This window comes from Tachyglossus aculeatus, chromosome X1 (assembly GCF_015852505.1).
Source record: "Tachyglossus aculeatus isolate mTacAcu1 chromosome X1, mTacAcu1.pri, whole genome shotgun sequence".
In the NCBI taxonomy this organism is placed as follows: Eukaryota; Metazoa; Chordata; class Mammalia; order Monotremata; family Tachyglossidae; genus Tachyglossus; species Tachyglossus aculeatus.
The window spans coordinates 49,157,830-49,170,247 of record NC_052101.1 but is presented as its reverse complement, the minus strand read 5'-3'; the positions used below and the strand labels follow the sequence as shown (position 1 = coordinate 49,170,247).

Below are 12,418 nucleotides of genomic sequence, written 5' to 3'. Positions count from 1 at the left end.
ACTCTTAATCCTGGCTCTGCCACTTGGCTGGGTGACCTTGGGCAAGTCACTTAACTTCCTGTGCCTCAGTTCCCTCATCTGTAAAACAGAGATTAATGTTGTGGGCCCTATGTGTGACTTAGACTATGCCCAACCTGTTTAGCTTGTATATACCCTAGCACTTAGAACAGTGATTGACACATAGTAAGTGCTTAACAAATATCATCATCATCAAATAGGGCTTTGAAGATGGGGAGAACAGTGGTCTGTCAGATATCAATCATATTTATTGAGTGCCTACTGAGAGCTGAGCACTGTACTAAGCACTTCGGAGAGTACAACACAACAGAGTTGTTAGAGAAACTCTCTGCCCACAACAAGCTTACGGTCTAGAGAGTGAGACAGACATTAAAATAAATTATGGATATGTTCATAAGTGCCGTGGGGCTGAGGGTGGGGTGAATTAAGGGTACAAGGGTGGCACAGAAGGGAGATGCAGTTGGGGAAATGAGGGTTTGTTTAGTCGGGAAAGGCCTCTTGGAGAAGATGTGATTTTAATAAGGCTTTGAAGGTGGGGAGAGTGATCATCTGTGGGATATGAAGGGAGAGAGAGTTCCAGGCCAGAGGCAGGATGGGCGGATGAGGTTCAGTTGAGTAGGCTGGCATTAGAGAAGTGAAGTGAGCATTCTGGATTGTAGAAGGAATTTAGTGAGGTAAGATAGGAGGGGGCAAAGTGACTGAGTGTTTTAAATCCAATGGTGAGGAGTTTCTGTTTGATGAGGAGGTAGATGGGCAACCACTGGAGGTTTTTAAGGAGTGGGGAAACATAAGACTGAACGGTTTTGTAGGAAAGTGATCTGGGCAGCAGAGTGAAGTATGGACTGGATTGGAGACAGACAGGTGGCAGAGAGCTTAGCAAGGAGGCTGATGCAGGTAATCAAGGTGGGGTGGATAGGTAATTGGATCAATCAATCAACCATATTTACTGGGCTCTTACTGTGTGCAGAGCACTGTACTAAGCATTTGGGAAAGTACAATATCACAATATTACAGAGTTGGTAGACCTGTTCTCTGCCCACAATGAGCTTACAGTGGTAGCAGTTGGGATGGAGAGGAACTGGTGGATTTTAGTGATGCTTATGAAGAAAGGAAGGGGGAGGGAATTCCAGGCCAGAGGAAGGACATGAGCAAGACAGCAGCAGTAAGAGTGAGAAGAGCGAGGCAGAGTGAACAGGTTGGCGTTAGAAGAGCAAAATATGCAGCCTAGGGTATAGTGGGAGATGAGAGAAGATAGGGAGGAGGAAGAGAGCAGACTGAGTGCCTTAAAGCCAAAGGTGGGAAGTTTCCGTTTGATAGGAGATGGAAGGGCAACCACTGGAGGTTTTTGAGGAAGGGAAGACATGTACAGAATGATTTTCTAGAAACACGGTCCTGGCAGCAGAGTGAATGAAGTATGGACTGGAGAGGGGAGAGGCTGGAGAGGCAGAAAGGTCAGGGAGAAGACTGATGCAGAAGTTGAGTCTCAAAGACTCCCTTGGGGCTTGGGAGCCAGGGTCACTGGGTTCATCAGGGGCCCTTCTACTAATTCAGACCTTGAGCAAATCTGGGCCTCAGTTTCCCCATCTATGAAATGGGGCTGATGCCTGCCTCTTGCCTATCCAGCAGGGATAACTCCCACATACCCAGAGACCTTCCGAAGGGAATCTCCGAGTAGAACACTGGTGTTTGGAGAAACCATGGAACACACACAAAACTCAACGGCCACGGAACACCAGGCCACATGGGCCCAGGGGGACCTGAGCCTGTAACTTGAATTGCCCGTGGCCACACCCTCAGTCGAGCCTCCTACCCTTTGGAACAAGGGCTAATGGCTCTAGCTGAGCTAATTCACCACCTTCTGGGTCTCTGGTAGGGAAACTGCAGCGATGGATGTGGATGGTGGGTGTAAGACTGTAGCTAGACTGTAAGCTCTAGATTTTCAGGTCCTTGCAGGCAAGGAATGTGTCTACCAACTCTCTCATATTCTACTCTCCCAAAAATTTAGTACAGTGCTCTGCACACAGTAAGCACTCAATAAATACCATTGATCGCCTAATTGATTAGATTGGGGAAAGGTAGAAAACTCAAAGAGAACTCAGAGAACTCAAAACACCCTGAAGAAACCCAGGGTTCCCTAGGAACGATTGCTGCAGATAGAGAAGCAGCATGGCTCAGTGGCAAGAGCCCGGGCTTGGGAGTCAGAGGTCGTGGGTTCTAATCCCTCCTCCGTCACTTGTCAGCTGTGTGACTTTGGGCAAGTCACTTCACTTCTCTGAGCCTCAGTTCCCTCATCTGTAAAATGGGGAACGAGACTGTGAGCCCTGCCTAGGACAACCTGATTACCTTGTATCTCCCCCAGCACTTAGAACAGTGCTTGGCACATCGTAATCGCTTAACAAATACTATAATTATTATTATTATGCATTCTCAGACCCACTGAGGGCTAGTGGAAAGATCACAGGCCTGGGAGCCACAGACCTGGGTTCTAATCCCAGCTCTGCCACTTGCCTGCTCTAAGACCATGGGCAATTCACTGAACTTTTCTGGGCCTCAGTTTCCTCATCTGTAAAAGGGATTCAATACTGATTCTCCTCCCTATTACACTGTGAGCTCGGCGTGGGACAGGGACTATTTCCAACCTGAATGACCTTCTATTAGAAGCAGCGTGGCTTAATGGAAAGAGCACGGGCTTGAGAGTCAAAGGTCGTGGGTTCTAATCCCAGCTCCGCCACTTATCAGCTGTGTGACTTTGGACAAGTCGCTTCACTTCCTTGTGCCTCAGCTACCTCATCTGTAAAATGTGGATTAAGTCTGTGAGCCAAACATGGGACAACCTGATTACCTTGTATCTACCTCAGCACTTAAAACAGTGTTTGGCCCATAGAAAGTGCTTAACAAATACCATTATTATTATTATTATTAAGTAGTAGTAGTATTTATCCCAGTGCTCAGCACATGTGTGCTTAATAGTTACTGTTATAATTATTATTATTATCAATAATAATAATGCAACATCTCCTTGACAGTAAACATTAATTAGCTTGCACTTTCCCCACCCTCTTCCATCCATGTTTAAAGAGGACCTCACCACACGATAGAAAAACCACCTACGGTCCCCAGAGGTGTATCAACTACTGTATCTGCGATAGATAAAATCAGAAATCAAATCATAAGCGTTGCCTTAGCGCCTTCTAGAAGCAGGCTACTGGGTGGTTTAAAAGCCTGTGGCCCCAGATAACATAGCACTTCCTTCTCTCTGTGACAAAGGCAACATCAAAAGGTCAGAGTTTTGTTTACAAATTCACTGCAGGAAGAGAATGTCTCCAGCTAAGGTATCACCTGCTGTCTGAATATCAAAGTCCAAGAGATAAGACTCTACAGGGGAGAACCAGCCAAAGTGAGGGGGGTAGAGGTGGTGGTGGTGGTAGTAGTAGACATGGTATTTACTAAGCACCTACTTTGTGTAGGGCACTGTACGAAGCACTGGGCAAAAATATAGAGATGAAAATTAGATAACAAATTAGACAATCACCAACTCTGCTTCCTGGGCTTTGAGAAGAAACCCTAGAAAGGCCCACCAAGCCTGACCACTCCTCTTCCACCTTAAATCTACCCAGAGACCTCAAACAAGAGTTAAAAATAGTGTATCAGCCTCCTTGCTAACCTCCCTGCCTCCTATCTCTCCCCACACCAGTCCACACTTCACTCTGCTGCCCGGATCATTTTTCTATGAAAACGTTTGGGCCATGTTTCCCCACTCTTCAAGAACCTCCAGTGGTTGCCCATCCACCTCCTCATCAAACAGAAACTGCTCAACATTGGCTTTAAAGCACTCAATCACCTTGCCCCCTCTTACCTCACCTTGCTGCTCTCCCAGCCCATAAACTTTGCTCCTGTAATGCCCACCTTCTCACCGTACCTCAATCTCACCTATCTCTCCAACAATCCTGCCTCAGGCCTGGAATACCCACTCTCTCTCCTTATCAGACAGACAGTTACTCTCCCCATCTTCAAAGCCTCATTGAAGGCACATCTCTTCCAAGAGGCCTTACCAGACTAAGCTCTCATTTCCTTTTTTTCCACTCCTTTCTGGGTCACCCTGACTTGCTCCTTTTATTCAGACCCACTCCCAGCCCACAGCATTTATGTCCATATCTGTAGTTTATTTATTTATATTAATGCCTGTCTCACCCTCTAGACTGTAAGCGCTTTGTGGGCAGAGAACGGGAACGTATCTGCTATATTGTACTCTCCCAAGAGCTTAGTCCAATGCTCTGAACACAGTAAGCTCTCAAAGGCGATCTTCCTCTGACTAGTAACAATAATAATAATAATTATGGCATTTGTCAAGCACCAGTCTAAACATTGGGGAAGATACCAGATAATCAAGTCAGATACAATCCCTGTCCCACATAGGACTTTCAATCTAAGTAGGAAGGAGAATGAGCCTTGAATCCCCATTTTACAGATAAGACAGACAAGTTAAGTGGCTCGGCCAAGGTCACACAGCAGATACAGGGTGGAGTGAAGATTAGAACCCAGGTCCTCTGACTCCCGGGCTCATGCTCTTTCCGCTAAATCCTCCTCCTCCTCTCCCTCTCCTCCTCCTCCATTCCACCTATTCCCCAGCCCCTGTGGAAGGGGTGGAAGGAGGAAGATAGGAAGGATACGCTGGAGCTCAAGGAAGGCGATACCAAAGGGACAGACCGGTGGCAACCCAATCCAGAGGGACAGAGAGGGAGCCCTCCACAGACTCTGTCCATCTCAGCCCAAGCCCTGCTCAGAGCCACCACTCAGAGGCACCTCCCAATTCCAGTCCTAACACTAATAATAATAATAATGATGGCATTTATTAAGCGCTTACTATGTGCAAAGCACTGTTCTAAGCACTGAGGAGGATACAAGATGATTGGGTTGTCCCACGTGGACCTCGCAGTCTTAATCCCCATTTCACAGATGAGGTAACTGAGGCCCAGAGAAGTTAAGTGACTTGCCCAGAGTCACACGGCTGACAAGTGGCAGAGCCGGGATTTGAACCCACGACACTAGTCCCCCATCCCAGGATCCAGGCATACTGGAACTTGGGAGCTTCCTCAGGAGAAGAGAGCGCTGATACCTACCTGCTCTCCCACCTACCTAGACAGGGAGCCTCATGTGGGGCAAGGGACAACGTCACACCTGACTGGCTTGCAGCCACCCCAGCACTTAGAACAGTGCTTGATGTATAGTAAACACCTGTCATATACTGTAATCACCATCAACACTTTTCAGGTGCTGCCCTCTGAAGTATTCCCAGCCTCTGCACAGAATGTATTCCTGAAATCAAGGGGGCTGCACCTGAGAATCTCGGCCTCTTCCTGCTGCTAACTGTGGGGCTCCCCCCGCCACCCGCCGCCCCAGCCCCCAGTTGATCCCACCCCTCCCTGGCCCTGCCTCCTTGGGAAAATGGCTCAGGTTAATAATAATAACTGTGGTATTTGTTAAGCACTATGTGCCAGGCACTGTACTAAGCGCAGGGGTGGATACAAGCGAATCAGGTTGGACACAATCTCTGTCCCATAGGGAGCTCAGAGTCTTAATCCCCATTTTACAGATGAAGTAACTGAAGCAAAGAGAAGTAAGTGACTTGCCCAAGGCCATACAGCAGGCAAGTGCTGGAGCTGGAATTAGAACCCATGACTTCAGACTCCCAGGCTCAGGCTCTATCCACTACGCCTCCTGGAAGACTGGGAGCCTGGAGACCCAGGTTCTGATCATGGGTCTGTCCTGGTCTGCTGTGTGGCCCTGGGCAAACCACTTAACAACAATAACAATAATGGTATTTGTTAAGCGCTTACTATGTGCCAAGCACTGTTCTAAGCGCTGGGGGTTACAAGGTAATCAGGCTGTCCCATGAGGGGCTCACAGTCTTAATCCCCATTTTACAGATGAGGGAACTGAGGCACAGAGAAGTTATGTGACTTGCTCAATGTCACACAGCTGAAAAGTGACGGAGCCAGGATTACTGACTCCCAAGCCTGTGCTCTTTCCACTGGGCCACTGGGTGACTTTGGGCAAGTCACTTAACTTCTCTGGGCCTCATGTCCTCATCTGTAAAATGGGGATAAGATCCCTGATTCACTACCTCTTAGACTGTGAGCCCATCTGAGACAGGGATTGTGCCTCATTTTACAATCCATTATCTATCCCAGCGCTTAGCACGGTGCTTGGCTCACCTACCCCTAGACAGCACTTAGTTCTTCTTTCAAGTGAAGGAAGACCACTGTCAAGTAATGACTCCTGGAGATACCGGTCCTGAGCTCTGCTGGGAAAGATGACTACTTCCCACCGCCGCCTCCCAGACTAGCTGCTGCCGTCTCTGCGGACTATCGGACTCCAGGAAATCAAGACTTCATTTTCAGTCCTCCAAGAGTTTGAGGACTGAAAGGTCTAAACATCTCTTTCCTGTCCTCCCAACTTCTCAGCTACATACAGAGGGTTCTTTCTGCCCTCCCTTCCTGCCCCTGGGTAGGTTGAGAATTCTGGTCATTCCAGCAGATTCAGGACCCCCAGTTTTTAAGAGTTCAAGGTGAAGAGGACCCTCATCCCATGTGAGCCCCACGTGGGACAATCTGATCACCTTGTATCCTCCCCAATGCTTAGAACGGTTCTTTGCACTTAGTAAGCGCTTAACAAATGCCATCATCATTATTATTATCCCTGCAGGGTTAAGAAGAGTTCTCCCAATGAAAGAAATCAGGGTCACTGGGTTCTAATCCCGGCTCTGCCATACTTCTGCTGTTTGAGCTTGGGTAAGTCACTTAACTTCTCTGAGCCTCAGTTTCCTCATCTGTAAAATGGGGATAATAATAGTGATGGTTTTCATTAAGCACTTACTATGTGCCAGGCTCTATTCTAAGCACTGGGTAGATATTAGCTTATCAGGTTGGACGCAGTCCCTTTCCCAGGTGGGGCTCACAGTCTTAATCCCCATTTTATAGATGAGGTAACTGAGGCATAGAGAAGTGAAGCGACTTGCCCCAGGTCACACAGCAGACGCATGGCAGAGCCGGGATTAGAAAGAACCCAGAACCTCCTTGGTCCCAGGCCTGTGCTCTAGCCACTACGCCACACTGCTTCTCCTAAGCAGCGGGGGATAAGAGTGAGAGCTCCATGTGGGACAGAGACTGTGTCTAACCAGATTAACTCGTCTCTACCCCAGGATTTAGAACAGTGCTTGGCACATAGTACGTGTTTAACAAGTACCATAATTTCTCTTCACCGGCTCCTCTACCAGCTAACGTCCCGCTGGGAAAAAGAGGAGCTGGCAATAAGGAGGCTGAAAAGGCAGTAGGATGGTCATGATGGTAATTAAACTATCCATTAATCAATCGATCAATCAAATCAATCAATCTATGAGCCCCATAAGAGACCTGATGATCTTGCTTCTGCCCCAGAGCTTAGTATAGGCTTGGCATATAGTAAGCACTTAACAAAAAACACAATTATTATTATTAGTAGTAGTAGTAGTATTTATCGTTGAGCCTTGAAGAAGTCAGGAGAGGAGAGGGAGAAGGGCTCTGTTCTTGTACTGGATGGACCATGATCAGCCCTGCCCTCCCCTGCTCTAGAGCTGAGGGACCCCAGCACAGATCCCTTCCCCTCTGCCCGCTTCCATGGCTCCCAATCCATCCCGTATCCAACAGCCCCCCAAGCTTCAGCAGCAGGAGCTGGGGGCCTATGGGAAACACCATGTCCTAGTGGAGAGAGCACGGGCCTGGGAGAAGTACCTGGGTACTAATCCCGGCTCTGCCACTTCATTCAATCGTACTTATTCATTCATTCAATTGTATTTATTGAGTGCTTACTGTGTGCAGAGCACTGTACTAAGCACTTGGAAAATACAATTCAGCAATAAAGAGGAACAATCCTCGCCCAAATTGGGCTTACACTGTCTGCTGTGTGACCTTTGGCCAGTCATTTAACTTCTCTGGGCCTCAGTTACCTCATCTGTAAAATGGGGATTAAGACCGTGAGCAACCCGATTTGCTTGTCTTAGAGAAGCAGCGTGGCTCAGTGGAAAGAGCACGGGCTTGGGAGTCAGACATCATGGGTTCTAATCCCAGCTCCTCCACTTGTCAGCTGTGTGACTTTGGGCAAGTCACTTAACTTCTCTGTGCCTCAGTTCCCTCATCTGTAAAGTGGGGATTTAGACTGTGAGCCCCACGTGGGACAACCTGATCACTTTCTATCCTCCCCAGCGCGTAAAATGGTGCTTTGCACATAGTAAGCGCTTAACAAATGCCATCGTTATTATTAGTATTATTACCCCAGGGCTTAATACAGGGCCTGGCAGATAATAAGCGCTTAACGAATACCATAAGTGTAATTATTATCGGTCTCCTATCAATCAATCTATCAATCAATCGACGGTAAACTCTTAATAAATACCAGGGATTGAGAGTGAGAGTTTACTGTACTTTTCTAAGCATTTGAGAAAGTCTGGCCCCGTCCCAGCCCTTAAGAGTTTGGGGGTGGAGGGGAGAGACAGGCATTAAGATAGGGGAAATGGGAGAGTATAGGATTATGTTCACAAGTGCCCTAGGGATGGTGTGGGAAGGGTTTCAGAGTGACCGCCATTGGTTCTGCTCCCTAACTATACACAAGCTGGCCCCAGAAGGCACCGCTATCAGATAAACAGCCCCGGAAATTCAGATTAAAGTCTCCATCGGTAATGTATCTTTGAAAACCGATCCCAACCCAGGATTTATTGTTCAGCAACCATCCAGTAAATGTAGCTTCCCCGACTTGGCAAAGTAATTATTCAAATGCTTTCCCTGCTGGAGGTGAATTGCTTAGTTATCTTGTTCAAAGCCTTGAATTAAAGGTCTTACTGTCAGTAGTGTCTGAGTTATCACTGCTGATGGAGTATTTTCGCCGCTTCTCTTCCATCTGTAACAAAAGAAATTGAACATTACACTTACCGATCAGGAAAGTCATTACGAAGCAAATCACTGTTATCTATGAATATCCACACATCAGGCATTAACCCAAACGCACCAACGCTTACCCTTATGGTCTAATGGCAAGGATCGGCCCTTAGGGTTAAAGAGCCCGGCAGAAGGGTCAGAGGTCACCGATAAACTCTTGAAATGAGGGTTTCGGGAGAGGATTTCTTTCCAGCAGAAGGAGGTTCTCTCTCTCTCTCTCTCTCTCTCTCTCCAGCCCGGGGCACTTCGGGGAGGAAGGAGACTGGGAAAGAAGATGGGACCGCTGACTTTGGCACGTAGAAGTCCGGGAAAGAAGGAGAGGATGTGGATCTCAGGTCGGATCTCCCGAAAGGAACGGAGCTATGTGCGGCCCCGAAGCCCCGGAGAGACCGGGAAGCCGCGAAGGCTGGTGGAAAGAGAGTGGGCCTGGGAGTCAGGGGGCTTGGGTTCTAATCCTGACTCAGCCACTCACCTGCCGCGTGGCTTCGGACAAGTCGCTGAACTTGTGCGGGCCCGGTTTCCTCCCTTTGTGGCCCCAGGCTTGGAATATAATAAATGCCTACCAAATCCCATCGTTGCCATGATTACGTACAGGGGCTGGTCCAGACCCAAACTCGGCAACCCCTTCCCTCCACTCAGCCCCCCTGCCGGCCCAAAGTCCCTCACCTTTCCTCTCTTTCCTCCGGGCTCCTGCACTCTCTCTCCTTAGGTCTGGCTGTGGACTTCCCTCCCACCTCTTTCCTAGTGTGCTACAGTTTAGCCTGGGGCCACCAAGCCCCCTCCCTCTGATTGGCAGCTGTTCACCTCAGTTGTCTCCTCTCCACGTCTTACCCCCCTCAGCACCCTCTCTCCCCCCCCGAAGTCTTCCCCTGCCCTGCCCCCGACCCGGGCGGGCCATTGTTAGGCTAAGTACCTGGGCATTCCTATCAGCTCTACTTCCTGCTTTCATTAGCAATGCAGGGACACAAGCCATGATCTCCTGGGGGTCCCAGGGTTCCTTAAACCCAGTCCCACCCTACGCCCCCCACCCCCACCCTTTGGCCCATAATCTCCCTAGCTGGGGCTCTGGTCACTCAGACTCCTCCAGCCGCTATGATGGGCTGGGGTCAGAGGTGGTGGGTTCAAATCCCGGCTCCGCCAATTGTCAGCTATGTGACTTTGGGCAAGTCACTTCACTTCTCTGGGCCTCAGTCACCTCATCTGTAAAATGGGGATTAAGACTGTGAGCCCCACTTGGGACAACCTGATCACCCTGTAACCTCCCTGGCGCTTAGAACAGTGCTTTACACATAGTAAGCGCTTAATAAATGCCATTATTATTATTATTATTATTATTATCTGCAGGAGGTGACCCCCACCAACACACCTGGAGGCCCAGGAGACAAAGCTGGGTGTTCTGGCAGCCTCCTCCTGCTCCTGGCAGGCAGGGAACCCAGACGGACCGGGAAACCCCCTTTGGGTGTCCCGGCTGTTGGCAGGGAGACCCGGCTTCTGCCGGCTCCCGGCAGACTCGGGGGGGGGTGGGGAATGGGGAAGCAGCTCAGTTTGGAGTAAGAAGCAGCGTGGCCTGGTAGATAGAGCGCCGGCCTGGAAATCGGAAGGACCTGGGTTCTAATCCCCATTCCGCCACTTGTCTGCTGGGTGACGTTGGGCAAATCACTTCACTGCTCTGTGCCTCAGTTCCCTCATCTGTAAAATGGGGATTAAGACTGTGAGCCCATCATCAATCATATTTATTGAGCGCTTACTATGTGCAGAGCACTGTACTAAGAGCTTGGGAAGTACAAATTGGCAACATATAGAGACAGTCCCTACCCAACAGTGGGCTCACAGTCTAAAAGGGGGAGACAGAGAACAAAACCAAACATACTAACAAAATAGAATAAATAGAATAGATATGTACAAGTAAAATAAATAAATAGAGTAATAAATATGTACAAACATATATACATATATACAGGTGCTGTGGGGAAGGGAAGGAGGTAAGATGGGGGGGATGGAGAGGGGAACGAGGGGGAGAGGAAGGAAGGGGCTCAGTCTGGGAAGGCCTCCTGGAGGAGGTGAGCTCTCAGCAGGGCCTTGAAGGGAGGAAGAGAGCTAGCTTGGCGGATGGGCAGAGGGAGGGCATTCCAGGCCCGAGCCCATGTGGGACACGGATTGGGTGAGGCCTGATTAGCTTGAGAAGCAGCATGGTGTACTGGATAGAGCACGGGCCTGGGAGTCAGAAGGACTTGGGTTCTAATCTCAGCTCCGCAACTTGTCTGCTGGGTGACCTTGGGCAAATCACTTCACTGCTCTGTGCCTCAGTTCCCTCATCTGTAAAATGGGGAGGGAGACAGTGAGCCCATGTGGGACATGAACTGGGTGAGGCCTGATTAGCTTGAGAAGCAGCATGGTGTACTGGAGAGAGCATGGGCCTGGGAGTCAGAAGGACTTGGGTTCTAATCTCAGCTCTGCAACTAGTCTGCTGGGTGACCTCGGGCAAATCACTTCACTGCTCTGTGCCTCAGTTCCCTCATATGTAAAATGGGGATTAAGACTTTGAGCCCACGTGGGACACGGACTGGGTGAGGCCTGATTAGCCTGAGAAGCAGCACGGTGTACTGGATACAGCACGGGCCTGGGAGTCAGAAGGGTTTGGGTTCTAATCTCAGCTCCGCAACTTGTCTGCTGGGTGACCTCGGGCAAATCGCTTCACTGCTCTGTGCCTCAGTTCCCTCATCTGTAAAATGGGGATTAAGACTTTGAGCCCATGTGGGACACGGACTGGGTGAGGCCTGATTAGCTTGAGAAGCAGCATGGTGTACTGCATACAGCACGGGCCTGGGAGTCAGAAGGACTTGGGTTCTAATCTCCGCTCCGCAACTTGTCTGCTGGGTGACCTTGGGCAAATCACTTCACTGCTCTGTGCCTCAGTTCCCTCACCTGTAAAATGGGGATTAAGACTGTGAGCCCATGTGGGACACGGATTGGGTGAGGCCTGTTTAGCTTGAGAAGCAGCATGGTGTACTGGATAGAGCACGGGCCTGGGAGTCAGAAGGACTTGGGTTCTAATCTCAGCTCCGCAACTTGTCTGCTGGGTGACCTTGGGCAAATCACTTCACTGCTCTGTGCCTCAGTTCCCTCACCTGTAAAATGGGGATTAAGACTGTGAGCCCATGTAGGACACGAACTGGGTGAGGCCTGATTAGCTTGAGAAGCAGCATGGGCCTGGGAGTCAGAAGGACTTGGGTTCTAATCTCAGCTCTGCAATTTGTCTGCTGGGTGACCTTGGGCAAATCACTTCACTGCTCTGTGCCTCAGTTCCCTCATCTGTAAAATGGGGATTAAGACTGTGAGCCCATGTGGGACACGGACTGGGTGAGGCCTGATTAGCTTGAGAAGCAGCACGGTGTACTGGATAGAGCACGGGCCTGGGAGTCAGAAGGACT

General features: G+C 49.4%; 1 protein-coding gene across 1 annotated transcript in view; it reads right to left on the bottom strand.

The window, feature by feature from the left end:
- Positions 1-10,432, bottom strand: part of JADE2 (jade family PHD finger 2) — a 132,939-nt gene extending 122,507 nt beyond the window's left edge. Inside the window, 2 exon segments of the mRNA XM_038739863.1 lie at positions 8,892-8,949; positions 10,354-10,432. Of these exon segments, the coding sequence (XP_038595791.1) occupies positions 8,892-8,949 (58 nt within the window). The 5' untranslated portion in view covers positions 10,354-10,432.
- Positions 10,433-12,418: the final 1,986 nt, after the last annotated feature.